At 47.8% G+C, this 20489-nt stretch overlaps 1 protein-coding gene across 15 annotated transcripts in view; it reads right to left on the reverse strand.

The window, feature by feature from the left end:
* The window catches only part of LOC119953761 (guanine nucleotide-binding protein G(I)/G(S)/G(O) subunit gamma-7-like), a 256723-nt gene that overhangs the window by 25263 nt on the left and 210971 nt on the right, over positions 1-20489 (reverse strand). For 14 of the 15 annotated variants that reach the window (XM_038778374.1, XM_038778372.1, XM_038778371.1 and 11 more), the window contains one exon: positions 3126-3246. In XM_038778374.1, coding sequence (XP_038634302.1) covers positions 3126-3206 — 81 coding nt within the window. In that variant the 5' untranslated portion in view covers positions 3207-3246. Of the gene's footprint in view, positions 1-3125; positions 3247-13578; positions 13600-20489 lie in introns of those variants that run through there. The other variant, XM_038778376.1, reaches the window with a different exon arrangement.

A 20489-nucleotide genomic window follows, 5' to 3' on the forward strand; every position in this document is an offset into this window, starting at 1 on the left:
AAGGCAAATGGAATTTTGTCCTTCATTGCTAGAGGGATGGAGTTTAAGACTAGGGAGGTTATGCTGCAATTGTATAAGGTGTTAGTGAGGCCACACCTGGAGTATTGTGTTCAGTTTTGGTCTCCTTACTTGAGAAAGGACGTACTGGCACTGGAGGGCGTGCAGAGGAGATTCACTAGGTTAATCCCAGAGCTGAAGGGGTTGGATTATGAGGAGAGGTTGAGTAGACTGGGACTGTACTCGTTGTAATTTAGAAGGATGAGGGGGGATCTTATAGAAACATATAAAATTATGAAGGGAATAGATAGGATAGATGCGGGCAGGTTGTTTCCACTGGCGGGTGAAAGCGGAACTAGGGGGCATAGCCTCAAAATAAGGGGAAGTAGATTTAGGATTTTGTTTAGGAGGAACTTCTTCCCCCAAAGGGTTGTGAATCTATGGAATTCCTTGCCCAGTGAAGCAGTAGAGGCTCCTTCATTAAATGTTTTTTAACATAAAGATAGATAGTTTTTTGAAGAATAAAGGGATTAAGGTTATGGTGTTCGGGCCGGAAAGTGGAGCTGAGTCCACAAAAGATCAGCCATGATCTCATTGAATGGCGGAGGAGGCTCGAGGGGCCAGATGGCCTACTCCTGCTCCTAGTTCGTATGTTTTTAGATTCTTACCAGCTCACCTCTGATGTGTGACTTCACCTTTTGTACCAGTCTATCATGAGGGACCTTGTCAAAGGCCCTACTGAAGTCCATATAGACAGCATCCACTGCCTTACCTGCATCAATCATCTTTGTGACCTCTTCAAAAAACTCTATCAAGACACGACCTCCTCTTCACAAAACCGTGCTGCCTCTCGCTAATACGTCCATTTGCTTCCAAATGGGAGTAGATTCTGTTTCGAAGAATTCTCTCCAGTAATTCTCTCCAGTAATTTCCCTACCACTGACGTAAGACTCACCAGCCTGTAGTTCCCTGGATTATCCTTGCTCCCCTTCTAAAACAAAGGAACAACATTGGCTATTCTCCAGTCCACCGGGACCTCACCTGAAGACAGTGAGGAGCCAAAGATTTCTGTCAAGGCCTCAGCAATTTCCTCTCTTGCCTCCTTCAGTATTCTGGGATATATCCCATCAGGCCCTGGGGACTTATCCACCTGAATCTCAATGTGATCCAGGCTATCTACACACCCTTCCCCAGACTCATCATCCACCAATTCCTTCTCTTTGATGAATACTGATGCAAAGTAGGAGATCGCAGTTGATCGCAGGAGAACTTGACTACATCTCAGCTAAGATGTTCGCAATAGTTGAATTCTCTGCTATTGTCAACCTGGGCATTTGAAAAGTGGCCACTGTGCAAATACTAACAGCGCATGCATAAAAAGCAGCATTCCAGCTGAGTTATCATCATAGATAATCATAGAATTTACAGTGCAGAAGGAGGCCATTCGGCCCATTGAGTCTGCACCGACTCTTGGAAAGAGCACCCAACCCAAGATCAACACCTTCACCTTATCCCCATAACCCAGTAACCCCACCCAACACAAAGGGCAATTTTGGACACTAAGGGCAATTTATCATGGCCAATCCACCTAACCTGCACATCTTTGGACTGTGGGAGGAAACCGGTGCACCCGGAGGAAACCCACGCACACATGGGGAGGATGCGCAGACTCCGCTCAGAAAGTGACCCAAGCCGGATTTGAATCTGGGACCCTGGAGCTGTGAAGCAATTATGCTATCCACAATGCTACCGTGCTGCCCTTAAGAACAAATTAATCTACACTCCATTATTCTAGCGTAATCCATGTACCTATCCAATAGCCGCTTGAAGGTCCCTAATGTTTCCGACTCAACTGCAGGCAGTGCATTCCATGCCCCCACTACTCTCTGGGTAAAGAACCTACCTCTGACATCCCAAAGAGATAGAGTTATGCCCAAGGAGCAAAAATTGTGGATAAAGACAAATTTTCTTCTCCTACAAGAAAGTATTGTGAATACCGGAAATGGGAAACAAATGTGCTGGAAATACTCAGTCGAATGTTCATGGGCGGGATTCTCCAAACCCGCCGGGTCGGAGAATCGCTAGGGGGTGGCGTGAATCCCGCCCCCGCCGGCTGCCGGGGATTTGGCGGGGGTGGGAATCGGCCGGTCCCGCCAGCGTAAATTAGAGTAGGTACTTACCAGCAGGACCTGGCTCTGCGGGCGGCCTCCGGGGCCCTCACGGGGAGGGGGCGCAGGGGGATCTGGCCCCGGGGGGCTGTACCCATGGTGGCCTGGCCCACGGTCGGGGCCCACCGATCCGCGGGCGGGCCTGTGCCACGGAGGCACTCTATTCCTCGGCATCGGCCGCCGTAATAGTCCGCGATGGCTGACGTGGAGATGAAGCCCCCCCCCGCGCAAGCGTTGGGAGGACGCCAGCACATGCTGGCGCCCCTGCACATGCGCCAACTCGCGTCGGCCGGCGGATGCCCTTCAGCGCCGGTTGGCGTGGCGCCAAGCCCCTTCTGCGCCGGCCGGCGCGGCGCAAACCACTCCGGCGCCAGCCTAGCCCCTGAAGGTGTGGAGGATTCCGCACCCTCGGGGCGGCCCGACGCCAGAGTGGTTCACTCTATGCCTTCACGCCGGAGTTGCCCGCCCCACCAATTCCCGCAGAATCCCGCCCCATGTTTCAGGTTTATGACCTGAGAAAGGGTCATAGATCTGATGAAGGGTGATCAACCTGAAAGGCTAACACTGTTTTTACACAGATGCTGCTTAACCTGTTGAGTATTTCCTGAGATTAATTTTCTTTTCTTTTTTAAAAAATAAATTTAGAATACCCAATCATTACTTTTTTCCAATTAAGTGGCAATTTAGTGTGGCCAATCCACCTAACCTGCACATCTTTGGGTTGTGGGGATGAAACCCACGCAGTCACAGGGAGAATGTGCAAACTCCACACGGGCAGTGACACAGGGCCGGGATTCGAACCCGGGTCCTCAGCGTCATAGTCCCAGTGCTAAACACTGCGCCACCCTGCTGCCCTCTATTTTCTTTTACTTATCTTGCTCAAATGAATTGCATCTTGATTCTTTTAACATGACCTAAGCCATTCAACAGATCCTTCATGCTCTCCTAAAACCATCTCACCTTGATTCTCTCAATGCCTGCTTCAATCCTCAGCTGTTCCACCAGTTTCCGTGCTTGTGCTATATTGTTATTTGTTGACATTGTTTGCCATCTATTCTAGGCCAAGGCCACACCACGGATGCTGTTGGAGAGAAACAAAAGCAAGTCAGATTTTCCTCGCAGTCTTAAACCACCGCAATTTCCAATGTTTGCAATTTCCATTTTCAGTCCCATTGCCCTTTTTTTGAAAGAATTACCCATATCGAAAAATTGTCAAAATATCAGAGTTGCAGTAGTTTAATAATTATTTTGATTCAACAGAGGACATTATGATCCTGAATAATTCCTCTTTAGTTCTTTATGGCCGATCATGTTTACTAAAAATCTTTCTGTGCAGTGCTATTCAAGCTGCTGTGAAGTCCTGCATGCAGGTTTACTTCGATCAACACAACACAACAGGCTGAATTTAGCGCAGGCAGACATTCTACCGCTGGAGCGGAAAGCAGGAGGTGATTTCACTTCGGTTGGCGGAGACCTCCAGGGAGGCATATTCGTGATGGTGGCCAATTAAGTTACTGCATCAAATTTTTTTTTTTTTTTAAATTTAGAGTACCCAATTATTTTTTCCAATTAAGGGGCAATTTAGCGTGGCCAATTCACCTAACCTGCACATCTTTTGGGTTGTGGGGGCGAAACCCACGCAGACACGGGGAGAATGTGCAAACTCCACACGGACAGTGACCCAGGGCCGGGATTCGAACCCAGGTCCTCAGCGCCGTAGGCAGCAATGCTAACCACTGTGCCACCGTGCTGCCCTAGTTACTGCATCAAATTAAGGATGATGGCTTGCCACCAAGTGTCCAGAGGGCCAGCAGTTCAGCAGTAATTTTCTTGAAACACCAGGGAGAGGGCAACTCAATGGCTGGAAGAGGATAACCCCGGTGATCGGGGTGCAGCGTGGCGGGAGGAATCATGCCACGTAGGCGGCACCATTGTCACACGGGTGGTCTTTGCTTTTGGGAATCATAGAATCTACAGACAGGAGGTCATTCAGCCCATCAAGTCTGCACCAGCCCTTGGAAAGAGTACCCTACTTGAGGGAAATGGGAGGTGGGTGTATAGACTGGAGATGCCCACAAAGGAGGACTCTGTCCCGTCCCAGAGCCTAATAAGGGTCTGTCAGGTTTCACTGAACAGTCTCTCCATGGCAGTGGGTCGCTGGGCAAGAAACCAATTCGCCAACTTTCCCACCATTGGCAAAATGGAGGGGAAGACACTGAGATGGTCCCCATTTGAACCGCCATTCTTCCAACGTTCCTGCTTCTCAGCCCATTGCCAAAGGACTGGTAAAATTCCAACCGACATCTTATGTTTCCAGGACGCCATGCTGGACAAGGCCTCAGATACAGCCAAAACAGCTCAAGATGGTCAGGAAGGCAAACAAATCCCATTCTTCTTTTTGACCCATGATAAAGTATTTGTTTATCCCATTTTATCTCACCCTTGGCCTCCCCTATGTCTATGTATTTACATTGTGTATTTACCATATGTCCTATGTTTTTCATGTATGGAACGATCTATCTAGACTGTATGCAGAACAATACTTTTCACTGTACCTTGGTACACGTGACAATAAATACAAATCCCTGTAATGATAAAAACATGAGACAATGCTTTTGCCAGGTTAAGGGCCGACTGAACAAAAGAACTTGCGAGGTCTGTGTTAACATTGGATTTAAATGTAGCAGCTCACGATCACCTCATCGTAAAATCTAATCTATTGGGCCAGCCAAACATTTCTGTACCTAATGATGGTGTTAAAGAATCCAGTTTTTTTTTATACTTCATTTGGAATATGCCATGAACCAACAAAAGTATCTGAATACTTTTCATTCCACTTTCGAATCAGAAATGATCAAAAAGCAGTCATAAAGTGAGAGATTCTCTGGCTTCCCCACGTCGTGTTTCTCAACAGTGGGAGGCAGCCCGCGACTGGCAGGATCATCTTCTGGTCCTGCCGCTGTCAATGGGAATTCCCCATTGAATCCAACCCATGTCGCCGGGAAACCCACAGTGGGGGTGCCTCGTCAACAGGAATGGACGATCCCGCTGGTATGATCAGCTGGAAGATCTCGCCCATAATCTTGATAGCTTGCAACTATGGAGTAATCAAAATGCTTGTAAATCAACCAATATTTACTTGCATGGTTTTTAATGCAAAATGTTGACAAAGTACCTGCCTTTATACTGGTTCTATTGTAATACAGATTCCATGGAATGCGTAATTGTGAGTCAGCGCTTGATGTTTGCACTGATAAATCCAGTTCTCTCTTTCCTACAGCAAGCTGGTAGAGCCAGTTTTCATGGGTCAGCTTGTCTCCCACTTTAATGAAAAAGTGAGCCAAATAAAGTAATGCCAATGTTGAAAGCATTTAATGAACACCCTGGGAGCGATGAACCAGAATGGGAACAGAGTCCCATAGTGCGTGTGTTAGCTGGGTGTTTCTGGCGCTCAGAGCGCCGACAAAGACCACGCTATTGAACTGCCATTTGGGGGCCTCAATGGGGAACGTACAGCCATTTTCTGCATTGAGGGTGTTAGAGCCAGGGTTTAGAGAACCCCAAAGTGTATCATGGAGTTCACCTGACCCACAACTTTAATAGATTGGGGTTATGGGGAGCACACGGGCCCACCTTACAGGTGTAGTGCAACAGAGAGTTAAAGTACTTTTAAATTAAAACAATGTTTATTTATGAAATCAGTTAACACTTTATAAAGCCACAGTAAACATCTTAACAACTATCAACACCAATAAATCCCCCAAAGAATATAGTACTCTATAAGTAACTCTTAATCTTTCCTTGCAACATCTATAAGACAAAAAAAAACCTTTTTACAAAAAGACATCAGGTTTAACTTCGCACAGAAACAGGTGTTATTTTTAAATCACCAAAGGATCTGGAGACAGTCTTTAGATTGCAGAGAGAGAGACTAATACACCTTCTTGCTGTGATTGCAGCTATCCAGCTCTCAAAATGAAACTAAAACACACCCTGTAGCAGACAGCCCAAAGCGAAAGTAAAAGCAGACAGACAGCCCAGCTCGACCCACACTCTGACATCACTGGTAAACACCCATTTCTTAAAGATACATCCACTACAGCTATTTTATAAACACCCATTTCTTAAAGGTACTCTCACATGACAGGAGCTCTGCTCGCTGGAATTCTTCAGTGCAGGGAGAGATCGGGACCATTTTTAAATGCTGTCCCGATCTCTCGACCCCTGATGCAATCTCCGAACCCCCTCCTGGCCCAACTCACCTACAAGGGGGTTCCAGGGCAGTGGGATAAAGTAATAGGGATTTTCAAGGGTTGGTGTGATATCACAATGTGTTGATAATGGAGTGCCATGCAGTGGCAATTTTCCAACTCTGCTGAACCCATAATATAGGGGCACCGTTGTGGAAAAGGGGGAAATAAAGAGGCTTGATTATCCTTGGGCTCCTGTGCCTTCCTGGAAGTAAATTTACAGCAGCATTATAGAGGTGCAGACGATTATCAGCATGCTTGACAACAGTCAGTGTGGAGCCTGAGGAAGCCAAAATGGGTTGGGGAATCAATTCAAGACTTCAGATTGTAATGAGACATCGCTTCACGAGGCTTCATATACAAAGAAATTAAATGTATGCAATTAAATTGGTGCAGTGTAGCACTTGATCGACTTTAATGTGTTCCTGTTCAAATAAGTTTGATTTTTACACAGGTTTCCTGGCTTAGAAGTCAAAATAATGAGGGATCTCGCCGACTAACTGTGTGGTAAAGGGTCAGCTTGGAAAAATAGTGTACGTCACCTATCAAATTTACCACATTCTACCCTTCCCCTGCCGCGCACCAACTTCCCCCTTCCATCAACAAAGGCAGATCCAATATCACCATTCTTCTCCCCCCGCCACCCTTGAATCTCCCCACTTACCGAGGCACCCTTGGCCCTTCCTGTTATGCTGGACACTATCACAATCCACCTCCACATGCCTTTCCTCCCCTCCAAGCTGAGACCTTTTACTGTACCCATGCTCATCCTGAACCTGCCTGTTGTTATCTGAGCCACTTGTCTTGTCCCCCTCCATGACTCCTGCAATAAGACCTTCACCTACCAGCCTCTCACCCTGGATCAACCACCCTTTTGCATTCCATTGCCCCCGCTGACTGACTGTTCCCTCCTATCAACAGTACCCAGAGTTCTCCCCCTCGGAGCTCGCCATAAGAAGAAAAAAGATTCAATTACCTATTAATACCCAATTATTTTTTCTCCAATTAAGGGGCAATTTAGCATGGCTAATCCACCTAACCTGCACTTCTTTGGGTTGTGGGGGGGGGTGAAACGCACGCAGACATGGGGTGAATGTGTAAACTCCACATGGCCAGTGACCCAGGGCCGGGATTCGAACACGGGTCCTCAGCGCCGCAGTCCCAGTGCTAACCACTGCGCCACATGCCGCCCCCACCTGTTAATACTTTCACCTCCACACTTGTTCTCACACCACTGGTCCCACCTTCTAGCACACCTCCTCACCCACCCTCGAGCACTCTTCCCTCCCCCTTCCCAGACATACCCTCATTCTTTCCTCCCCAACTCCTATCATTAACTCCCCTTCCGTAGACACAAATCCCAGCATTCTCCTGTAAGCCCGGTCTAACCTTCGCTCCACCCTACGCACCCCGTGTCTTTTCAGCCTTTGTCAATCTCCCTTGTCCAGCCTTGGAGCGGCGGTTGTTAACAGCACTCAAAGTGAAGTTATACAAGGTCCCCAAGAAGGAAAATGCAACACCTATGTTCCTCACAGTTGTGGAAAAGATGAAGTTCGGCAGGTGTACGCCACTTTTATAGAGTCATAAAATTGAACTTCCTAATTTCCTGCTGGCCGTCAACTTAATTTGGAGGAAGGGCAGCACGGTGGCCTAGTGGTTAGCACAACCGCCTCACGGCGCTGAGGTCCCAGGTTCGCTCTGGGTCACTGTCCGTGTGGAGTTTGCACATTCTCCCTGTGTCTGCGTGGGTTTCGCCTCCACAACCCAAAAATGTGCAGAGTAGGTGGATTGGCCACGCTAAATTGCCCCTTAATTGGAAAAAATAATTGGGTAATCTAAATTAAAAAAAAAAACAACTTAATTTGGAGGACAAACTTAATTCCAGCGCGGTGACCTCTTAATGAAATGCATGAGATGCTAATACATGCAAATGAAAGTTCCCAACATTTTTAGTCAGGATGATACCTTTCACCTGTCTTGAAAGTCAGGAGAACAAAATTTTAACCGTTTATCCCACCATCAGCAAACAGATTTTTTGTTTCCTGTCAAATTAAGTACCCTGCCTGCCAGGATTCCTGGTGCTGGAAGAGTGGAAAGTTCTGCCCCACATGTACTCTACCACATTTGAGATCAGTTAAATTAAATTATTACCTGCCCGAGATACAGATTCTTTGTCTCAACCGTTGCACAAATTAAGTGTGTGAAAGGTGTTTTTAGTTTAAGTAAATGTTAGTTCAACTAACATTAATGTTATTTAATGTTAACTATAATGTTTAACAATTTATTTGTGAACTAATGGGATGATATGCCAGATTTTGGAAGTGACTTGTTTTAAAAAACAAGTTACATAAAAAAGCACCTGTCTAGATTTCTGAGAACAGAAGCTGCAGCTGCTTGTTAATACTTTCATCTCCACATTTATTAATTCTATGGATAGATATCAATGTCCAAAAGTGTTATGGAATAACTCATGCCAAAAAAAAACAAATTCATGCGACTTAGCAAAATGTAACACACCAATCCAGGTCAGCATATAAACGTGTTTCGTGATATTTTAGTATTTCTGTAAACATGGGGCTCGATTCTCCGCTCCTACACCGAGAATCGCGGGCGGGCCGCTCTGGCACCCCCCGCGATTCTCCCACCCCCCCCCCCCCCCCCCCCAAAATGACGTGTCGCGTTTTGGGACACGCCGCTTGGAAAATCGCGGGCTGCCGTTTTTCATGGCGGCCCGCGATTCTCCGACCCGGATGGGTCGAACAGCCTGCTGTTTCCGACCGGTTCACGCCGGTGGCAACCACACTTGGTTGCTACCGGCGTGAACATGGCGGCAATACCTGGTTTGTGGCTTGTGTGGGGGGGGGGGGGGGGGGGGGGGGCGGCGAGGGGAGTGAGCACCACGACCGTGCTCGGGAGGGGACTGGCCCGCGATCGGTGCCCACCGATCGTCGGGCCGGCGTCTCAAAGGGACACACTCTGTCCCCTCCGCCGCCCCACAAGATCAAGCCGCCGCGTCTTGTGGGGCAGCGGAGGGGAAGACGGCAACCGCGCATGTGCGGGTTGGCGCTGGCCAACCTGCGCATGCGCTGCTGACATCATTAGGCGCGCTGGGCCTTGATGCCAGTGACAAGGCCCGGCGGCCGTGATTTACGGCACGGCCCTCCGCGCCCCCCCCCCCCCGGTGGGTGGTGGGGAGAATAGGGGGCCAGGAGCGGCCTCCGATGCCGTTGTGAACCTCTCCGGGTTTCACAACGGCGTCGGGCCTTGCGGAGAATTCCGCCCATGGTTTTTTCCCCCCCAAAGTCCCAAAGGTGTTTTTATTACATTTTCATTTTTTAAAATTTAGAGTAGCCAATTCTTTTTTTTTACGATTAAGGGGAAATTAACGTGGCCAACTCACCTGCCCTGCACATCTTTTTGTGTTGTGGGGGTGAGACCTATCCATACACAAGGAGATTGTGCAAACTCCACATGGACAGTGACCCGGGTCCGGGATGGAACCCGGGTACAGCGCCGTGAGGCAGCAGTGCTAACCACTGTGCCGCCCCACTTTACACTTTCGTTTGAAAGAGAACAGGTATTAGCTAACCTCCACCCGAGGCAGTTATAAGACACACTAATCTCTCCTTTGACAACAACTCTACTTTGCATGGTTCTGTCAGGAAAATGAGCGATGGCCCCATTCCTCATAATGAGTGATCCCAGAAAGCGTGCTTGCATGGACATCAGATTATATCAAAATCAAGCTGAAGACAGATGTTCCTCTCTGTCATCTCAGTTTTCTTTTTAAATTTAGAGTGTCCAACTCAGTTTTCCAATTAAGGGGCAATTTAGAGTGGCCAATCCACCTCCCCTGCACATATTTGGGATGTGGGGGCGAAACCCATGCAAACACGGGGAGAATGTGCAACATGGACAGTGATCCAGAGCCGGGATCGAACCTGGGATCTCGACATCATGAGGCAGCAGTGCTATCTACTGTACCATGTGCTGCCCTCCATCATCTCAGTTAAACAGTTATTTATTCTCAATACCTTGTCTTACATATGAGGAAGAGCCAAGTTGTGTTGAAGAGATTCCTTAAGCTCTAGCCTGTTGGTGAATAATGCTTACTTATTACAATTTACTGGAGAAGAACTTGCCTTTTTAGTATTCCCCATCCAACCTCATGACTTTCCAAAATATTTTATATGTAGCAAATGAAATGCTTTGCAAGTATATAACATAGGGAAAATACATCAGCCAATTTATGCACAAGATTTCACATACAGCAGTGTCAGAACATCCATCTGAGTGGATAGATTGGGGGCTCGATTTTATGGACATGTTGCGCTAGAACGAGATATGGCCGTTAGATAGAGGAAAAGGCCAAAATTGGGAACCGCTTGGGCATTGATCAGTTTGCAATCTTACTGGCCTGCTCCCGTTGGTGAGATAAAGATCCTGCTGCAGTGTGGCAAGAAACCAATAATCACCAATTCAAGCCAATCTCCATACCATTAACGGGAACAGCCCCCTATCTTAAGGCCTTCTGTATTCTAAACACATCCCTGGCAAGTGGTCATGCGGGCACAGTTTAGTATACCTTCTTAAGACGTGAAGCTGGTGGAATAGCTGCTGTGGGGACCCGAGGAGGTAAGTAGCCATCATCGATCCCAGGCAGTGAGCTCACCTCACCACCCCCACCCATTTCTCCCCCAAACGCCCTGTTCCGCCCTTCCAGGGTTTGTGTTACATCACTCCAGGGCGATGGGCCTGTGTAAGCATGGTCAGGTGATGATAACCCATTGTGAGCTGAGCACTGGTGCTCCTCACTCTTGTGTGACTCCTGTCTCTCTGCTAAGTGCTCGCTCACACCCATCACTTGCGCGTGGTATCCCTTGGGGCGTGTGAATCCAGGACCACAGTGCCCGGGGGGCTGGGACAAGGGGCTCCCCAATGTCTGCACCATGGTGTCGATGCTTCTCGGCAATGCTCTGTAGTGGCCCTCCAATGTCCAGCTGAGTCCGGGACATGGTCCTCAATGATTAGGAATTGCTCTGGAGCACCTCAGTCATGCCCACCTGTGACTGGGACATGCTCTGCAGCACCCTGACAAGGTATAATAATAATCTTAGAACAATCTATATTATTTTCACAAGTAGGCTTACATCAACACTGCAACAAAGTTACTGTGAAAAGCCCCAGTCTGGCGCCTGTTTGGGTACACAGAAGGAGAATTCAGAATGTCCAAATTACATAAGGTCTGCCTGAGACTGGGTCACATTCCTCAGCATCTAGGACATGCTCCACAGCGCCTCGGCAATGCCCACCTGAGAACAGGGCATTCTCCGCAGCGTTTCGGAAAGGTCTACCTGAGAAAAGGACATGCTCCCCCAGTGACTCGGACACGTTGCTGAGGCAGTTATAGCCATGGCTGTAACTGACTGAGCCACGCCTTGGGCACCGCCACTCATGGTGCTGACGTCGAACTTGAGGCTCGATATTGCGGTTGCAATGTATAATAATAATAATCGCTTATTGTCACAAGTAGACTTCAATTAAGTTACTGTGAAAAGCCCCTAATTGCCACATTCCGGCGCCTGTTCGGGGGGGGGGCTGGTACGGGAATTGAGCCCGCGCTGCTGGCATTGTTCTGCATTACAAGCCAGCTGTTTAGCCCACTGTGCTAAACGAGCCCTAGCAGTGTTGGCCTCGGTGCCATGTATTGTCAGCTCTATCTCCTACCTTTGGGACTCATCTAATCGAATGTGGACCTGCTAGAGTGTCACTGACAGCCCCCTTTGAATCTCACGGCCGCACCCTATCAACTGCATCAGCTCCAGGTAAACCAAGTCCTGAGGCTCAGCATCTGACTGGGACTCAGCGAAGTCCTGGGATCCTGCAGACCTCAGACTGCTGTCTTGCCTCGACGTCCTGTATCCATCTGATGTGCATCTGCAACTGTGTCGTGCTCACCAGATTTTACCCCAGAAGCCTGTCCACTACTTTCGCCACCAAGGTGTGTCTCTGTGCTGGTGGAGGGTGGGGATGACAGCCTTATGGTAGCATTCTCTGAGCTCTCCTCTGAGGTGTTCCCATAGGAGGCAGGCGATCACCCCAGATGGGCTGGCACCGTACAATGGTGATCCTGCAGGAGAATGGACATGAGGTCAGTGAGAAGGAAGGATCATTATTCTGGCATGAACAACTCACATGACAGGTCATCTGGGTGGGAGCTGGTGGATACTCACCTCTGTGTCGCAGGCCAATTTTGATGTTGGGGACCGATCTGACCTTGGCAACCCCTGCGACCTACAGGGCTTGTTCCTCGTAGGGGGCAAAGACAATGATGGCTGGCACCCTGCCGACCGTCTGGACCCTCTCTCATCTGTTGTTGGTCAACTTCTCCTGCGGGGAAACCGAGGGCATCGTGAGCTGCAAGCTTCATGCATTGCTTGGGTGTGGGAGCGAGGGCGTCAGGTGTGGGCACCATTGGTCATGGGTGGGCTAGGGCACAGTATGGTATTGGCGGGGGTGGTGCCAGGTATATGGTTAGTGGGGTGTTTGGCAGGTGGGACCGGTACCAGGGGGCCAATGCCAACTCACCTGTGCGGCCAAGTGGAAGTAGTTGAGCCTTCTCGTGGCAGTGGGTGGTGGTCCTCCTGGTCACACTTCCCCCACGCTGATGGACACTGCCACTGCCACTTCTTCCTAGTTAGCACTGGCAGTCCTGTGGCTGACCCTCCGAGCCCCTCGGGGGAACAAGGCATCCCGTCTGGACTCCACTGCGTCAACAGTCTGGCCAGGTCAGCATCTCCCGAATCTTGGAGCCGTTCTCCTTGGTGGCACGCATGCGTGCTATCCAGGGTTTGCTCTGCGGGATCGGTTCCCCCACATTAGCAGGAAGCTGCTGGACGCGGTACCGGCAAATCAGCAATTTACGGCATGAAGCCGTGGGGCCTCCTTAATGGACCAATTAACATTAGATTAATGGGGCGGCCTCGCTGGGTTGGCTGTTGGGGAAACTCCCTGCATTTCCCGTTCGCTACTACATTTAGAACTAATTCAGTTAAAGATCACGTGCTGGGCCTTAGTTTAATCCCCAGTCCTCTGACTCAGAGATAAGAGTGCTACCAATACGCTGAGGTTGAAGAAACCACATTGCTTTCATTCCCACAGACCAGAAAGTGTGTGCCAAAAGAACGCCGAAAGCTGCATATTTAGGCCTGGCAAGTGCAGTACCCACTGCGAAAAAAGCCGATGAAATGTGTGCATACTTATAACAGCTTATATTTATTGGGTACCTTTAATTTAATCAAACATCCCAAGGTGCTTCATGGGAGCATGTAAAATGAAGTATGACACTTGAGTCACAAAGGAAATATGAGGTCATAGTGGGCAGCATGGTAGCATGGTGGTTAGCATAAATGCTTCACAGCTCCAGGGTCCCAGGTTCGATTCCCGGCTTGGGTCACTGTCTGTGCGGAGTCTGCACGTCCTCCCCGTGTGCGCGTGGGTTTCCTCCGGGTGCTCCGGTTTCCTCCCACAGTCCAAAGATGTGCGGGTTAGGTGGATTGGCCATGCTAAATTGCCCGTAGTGTCCTAAAAAGTAAGGTTAAGGGGGCGATTGTTGGGTTACGGGTATAGGGTGGATACGTGGGTTTGAGTAGGGTGATCATTGCTCGGCACAACATCGAGGGCCGAAGGGCCTGTTCTGTGCTGTACTGTTCTATGTCAGATGACAAAAAGCTTGATCGAAGAAGAGGAGAGGTGGCATTCCAGAGCATGGGGCCAAGACAACCTGAAGGCACCAATGGTTCAGCCCGAACAATATTTGGTTTGCTCAGCATATATTTTACAAACTTTATATTAGGGTAGTTAATTGGAGCTCACCCACGTGTCTGGCATACCTTGTTAAGAAAACTCATACATACTCGTGGTTGAGAGCCATTACATTCTTATTGTTTAGTTACCTCATAACAAGTTTTGCTTTTAAGTGCAATTTTTTTGACTGGAAAAGTGCAGTTACAAGAACATATTTTTTGCACAACTTGTTCTGTACAAAATATCTTTTCAAAATATTTTAAAAACATTTTTTCATTTTATAAATTACAAAATGAATGAATCTATACAAACCAAATACAATTTACAGAAAAAAGACATTAAAAGTAACATTAACACAACCCCCAACCCAAATGACGGTGATCAGTTCCTTAAAATAAACTATGAAAGGTTGCCACCTCCAGTAGAATCCCTCAACCAAACGAACCCCTCATGATGTACTTAAAGAACAAAGAAAATTACAGCACAGGAACAGGCCTTTTGGCCCTCCAAGCCTGTACCGACCATGCTGCCCGTTTGAACTAAAACCCCTTGCCCTTGCCTCGCTGACCTTCTCTAAGTACAAAAACTCTTGACGCGCTGGGTGGAGATACAGACCTCCAACCCAGCAGGACCCACCTCCGGGTAATAAATGGGGTGAAGGCAAGAACATCTGCTCCAGCACTCGCCTTCAGCCTCAGCGAGTCCGACTCCCCAAATGTGGCAAAACAGGCGGGGCTCCAGTTCAATATTCAAAATCGCAGGGCAGCACGCGGTACAGTGGTTAGCACTGCTGCCTCAGGCGTTGAGGTCCCAGGTTCGATCCTGGCTCTGGGTCACTGTCCGTGTGGAGTTTGCACGTTCTCCCCGTCTGCGTGGGTTTTGCCCTCCACAACCCAAAGATGTGCAGGCTAGGTGGATTGGCCACTCTAAATTTCCTCTTACTTGGAAAAAATGAATTGGGTAGTCTAAATTAAAAAATATATATATTCAAAATCGCCGACATGGTGCTAAAGAAAGACAGCCAAAAGCTCACAAGCTTAAGACAAGACCAGAACATGTGCACGTGGTTGGCCGGTCCCCCAGAATAGCGCTTGCATCTGTCATCTACCTCCGAGAAGAAACGACTCATTCAGGACTTGGCGCTAAACACCACTTAAGCTATATGGGCCCCAATTCCTCTTCCACCTTCCCTTTATCCTTTCCACTGAAACCAAATCTTCGACCAAAATCTACCCATAAATGCTGTGCCCACCTCTGACCCAGCAAGCGAAAGGACCCTCTTCAGCAGAGATACTGGCGGTTACACGGGGTATGTCGGGAAGGTCTGTCGTATAAAATTCTGAACCTGGAGATATCTGAACGCGTCCGAGCCTGAGAGCCCAAACTTCACCACCAATTCATCTAAGCTGGCAAACCACCCCTCCAGAAACAGGTCTCCCAATCTCTCCAGCCTCCCCCATCCCCACACCTCAAATGTGGCACCCAATCTCACTGGCTCAAACACATGGTTAGCACAGATGGAAACCAGCTTCGATACTGACCCAAGTTTAAAATGCTGTCTCCGTATTTTCAGAGTGGAAACAACCACTGGACTTGAAGAGTATTTTGTCGGCGAGAACGGGAGCAAAGCCGTCACTCGTGTCCTCAAACCAGATCCCCTACAAGACCTCACCTCTATCTGCACCCAAGTGGACCCTGGGTCACAACACCAACCTAACACCTGCTCTGCACCTACCTGCCCAATAATAAAACAGAAAGTTAAGCAATGCCAGCCCCCCCGACTGTCTGTCTCTTTGAAGGACTACCCCATGAATCCTTGGAATCTCGCCCGCCAATGTAAAGGATGATATTATCTCATCGACCTTCCCAAAAAAAGACTAAGAGAGGAAAACAGGAAGACACTGGAAAAGGAACAAAAGCCCTGGAAGAATGTCCATCTTAATTGACTGGATCCTGTCTGCCAAGGATAGGGGAAGGTTATCCCACCTTTGCAGGTCAGTCTTCACCTTACTCACCAGACTAGTATAATTCAGCTTATGAAGTCGGGCCCAATCTCGAGCCCCAAATACCCAAAGCTAAATCTGGCTAGATGAAAAGGAAGCACCCCCAGGTTAACTTCCCTCTCCGGGGGGGGTTTACTGGAAAATACTCACTCTTTTCCAGATTTAATTTATATCCTGAAACAGAGCCCAAGCTCTTCACTGGCTCCATTATATCACCCATAGTGGGGAATGGGTCCGTCACGTAAAGCAAAAGGTTGTCAGCATACAGGCACACCCTACGCTCCACTCCTACCCAATTATCCCCTTCCATTCACCTGAAGTTCTCTAAGCGATGGGCAAAGGCTCAATAGCCAATACGAATAGGAGGGTGGGGGAGAGACATCAGACACCCCTGTCTCGTTCCCCTGTTTAACTGAAAGTACCCTGAGCTCATGGTGTTGGTGTGAACACGATCCGAGGGAGCCTTATACAACAAACGCACCCACATCCCGAACCTTGGTCCCAACTCGAACCTCTCCAAATCCGCAAAGTGGAATCTCCATTCTACTCTGTTGAATGCATTTTCAGAGTCTAAGGATACAGTCACATCTAGATGGGGCCTAGCAGGTGGGGTAAGAACCACATTTGACAATTGCTACACATTCGAGGACAGTTGTACTGGACAAAATATTTCCAGGCAGATCAACTAACCTTAAAAATAAATTGCAGTTAGTTGTCTCAATGGTGCAGTTCGTAATCCCGCACTCCAGTGTTAACTGTGCCACCAAGTACCAGAAGATCTCAGTTCGACTCTTAGTCTGTGCTGGACCAGCTGGTCTCAGCTTGGAAATGCTTTGGGTGCAAAGGATTTGAAAAATAATCAGCTATGGTGCTTACGCATTATCTAACGACGCTTGTTCATAGCGCTGAAATGTGGAAAATATTGCCAAATCAAGGCTCGGTGACGTCCTCTACGGTGGAATTAAATGATCATTCATTGGTCTCACTGACAAAGAAAGCCGAAAAGCCGACTTGGTCAAGATACTGGAAGGTCACCTCCCAGAAGCAAACTCTTTCAGAAGACAATAGAGAAGAAAATTGACGAGAGGAAAAATACATTTAGAAACATTCAATCACAAAAATAGATTTCATGTCGAGTGCGAATAGATTTTGCACCAAAATAAAGAATGGTTCTCTTTTTTGTACACTATTGAGACACGGACGGTATATAATCACCATGCTGGAATGTGTTTTTCTTTTTCCGGGGATTGTACATCAAGTTAAAACAAGTGCAAGTATTTTTTTTCCTTAAGAGCAGTTATGATATATTCAATGTTTCAGTCATTAAGCACACCACAGACATGACAAAGAGCTCAATTGTCTTCAAGGTACATATGATTGCTTGAAATAGTTCTTTATTGCTGTCTTCAAGGAATTCAGAAGGTAAAAAAAATTAAAATGAACAGGAAAGATTCCTGAAACGTGTAGGAAACAAGGCGATGCAATAATTTAGTGGTATTGTCATTGGACTAGTACTCCAGAGACCCAGGCCGGGATTCTCTGATCCCGCTCTGGGTCGGAGAATGCCGGGAGGGTGCGCAAATCCCGTCACGCCGCTCCGATGCCGGGCCGCCGATTCTCTGGCAACCGGAAAATCAGCGGCAATCACGCCGGCACGGTCGCCGCAGCGCCAGTCGGGAGCCTTTGAAAGCGGCCCCCAAGGCGATTCTCCACGCTTGACGGACCGAGTGCCCGCTGACGTCGTTTGCGTATGGTGCTACCCGGTGGGCAGGACCTCGGTGTTCTGGCTGCGGGGCCACCCTGATGGGGGAGTAGGGGGAGCCGACTCCGGGGGGGACCTCCACGGTGGCCAGGCTCGCGATCAGGGGCAACAGATCGGCGGGCAGGCTCATTCCGGGGGTGGGGATGGGGGTGCCGGGCCCCTGCAGGGTTCCGCCATATTGCCCAGGGCGGAGACGGCTGTGGCGCGCCGTCTTTTGGCGCCGGAGCAGCAGACAGCACTCTGGCGCCTTTCTAGCCCCCTAGGAAGGGGTGAATGCCAGGGCCTGGAGGCCCATTGACGCCGGCGTTGATCGCGCCGGTTTTGACGCCGGCGTCGACGCCGGCGTCAACCCTTGGTGGGATTTCACAGAATCCTGGACCCAGGGTATGAATCCCACCACACAAGATAGTGTAGTTAAATTTAATAAAAATCTGGAATTAAAAATTGAATGATGACTAAAATAATTTAAGAACCTGCTGTCCTTACCTGGTCTGGCCTAAATGACTCCAGACCCACAGCAATGTGGTTGACTCTGAATACCCTCTTAAATGGCCTAGCAAGCCACTCAGTTCAAGGGCAAAGAGCCAGCGATGCTCACATCCATAAATTAATAGAAAGAAAAAGCAAATTATATTTAATCTGAGCTAAACTAAACAAAGGGTTCTTGGTACTGGGGAGTGGTCTCCTTTCGATGGTATTATCTATGCTCCATTCTCAGCATTTATAATTTTACAAATGTCAACTGCCAATCACCAAAAGTGCCAAAAAGCAAAGTCAAATCTGACATTCCCTACATTATACTTCCGCATATAGCAATAAAGCAGACAGAATGAAACAAAGCAAAAAAAAAAGACATTAAAAATAATTATAAACTCGTCTGAATCGGGCGGCACGATGGCACAATGGTTAGCACTGCTGCCTCACGGTGCTGAGGACCCGGGTTCGATCCCGGCCCCGGGTTATAGTCTGTGTGGAGTTTGCAGATTCTCCCTGTGTCTGCGTGGGTCTCACCCCTACAACCGAAAGATCTGCAGGGTAGGTGGATTGGCCACACTAAATTGCCCCTTAATTGGGAAAAAAAAGAATTGGGTCCTCTAAATTTATTTTAAAAAATAAACTCCTCTAAATTATATGTGTGTAAATAATACAGATCAGTTTCAATGCTACTGTGGTTTGGAGCTATGGAAACAGGGATGATAACTAGTGTACACTAGAAAAAAACAAAGAAAAGAACTGGGCGGAAAGAGCACAATGATTAAAATAATCTCCAAAATAAGATGAGGGAATAGAAACCATGATGCATGAACCAGTCCCCGATATACAGTTAACTAGCTTTGTATCTAGAACAATTACGAACACTTTACCTCCAAAAGAACTTCACTCGAACAGTTTACATAAACATTTTGTTCTCTCGATTCCTCCCCTCAAAGGTCAATTCGGTAATGTGAAGTGCTAATGTTCTACCCTGAACTGATCAACAGCTTTGAAAATTTGTTTTTAAAAAAACATAAAATAATAAAAGATAGCAAATGGAAGTTTGAAGGACTTTTGAGAATTGCAAGGGTTAACTGTTGGGGACCAAACCACAAACTCCATTTCCAAAAGACTAGTAGTTAGTGGTTCCAGATGTAGACAGCAGACTGCATGCTCGCAGCAGTAAACAAGACATTTGCTGCACAATTTCTGCAGTCTTCAAAACTTCTGCGAATACACTTTGTAGAAATACTGGAAAATTAGCTGGGGAAAGGAGTGCAGGGAGACTTGTGTGAAAATGCACAAAGTTACATTACCTAAGTTTTTCCCACAAGTGCAGAAGAATGATACTTTTGGGGGTGAAGAGTTTATCAAGGGGAAAACAAACTTGAGTAATTAGAATAGACATTAAGGGGCAATTTAGCATGGGCAATTCCCCTACCTTGCACATCTTTTTGGGTTGTCGAGCTGAGACCCACAGACACGGGGAGAATGTGCAAACTCCACATGGACTGTGATGCGGGGCTGGGATCAAACCTGGGTCCTCGGTGCTGTGAGGCAGCAGTGCTAACCACTGCACCACCATGCTGCCCACACATATTTACTTCCAGCCGGGCATCCTTACCACTTTCCCTTCCTTAAGCCAACAGTGCTGGAACCCCCACTGCTGTTCATGGTTATAAACAGTTAATAAAACTTAAATCAAGATTTGGACCTGAAAACTTCTGGTCTCCATGCTTCAATTACACACTTTACTAAATGAGTCATTGGGGCGTTTATAGTCAGAAATCTGAAGAGCATACCTTGTAGAATCATTTGCTAAATAAGAGGTAGCTCTAGTGTCAAAGCAGATTAATTCTAGTCTTCATTATCTTCATTAATTTATCAAACAAAAAACTGTTCAATGTGGCACAAATGACTATGCAAACAGCATTGACATTTTGTATTGGCCTTCATTTACACAAAGAGATCTTAGTTGTCATGAACACTCTTCCCCGGAATCACAATGTTCCAGGTTGAAGTTTCACTC

This window comes from Scyliorhinus canicula, chromosome 18 (assembly GCF_902713615.1).
Source record: "Scyliorhinus canicula chromosome 18, sScyCan1.1, whole genome shotgun sequence".
NCBI classification, from domain to species: Eukaryota; Metazoa; Chordata; class Chondrichthyes; order Carcharhiniformes; family Scyliorhinidae; genus Scyliorhinus; species Scyliorhinus canicula.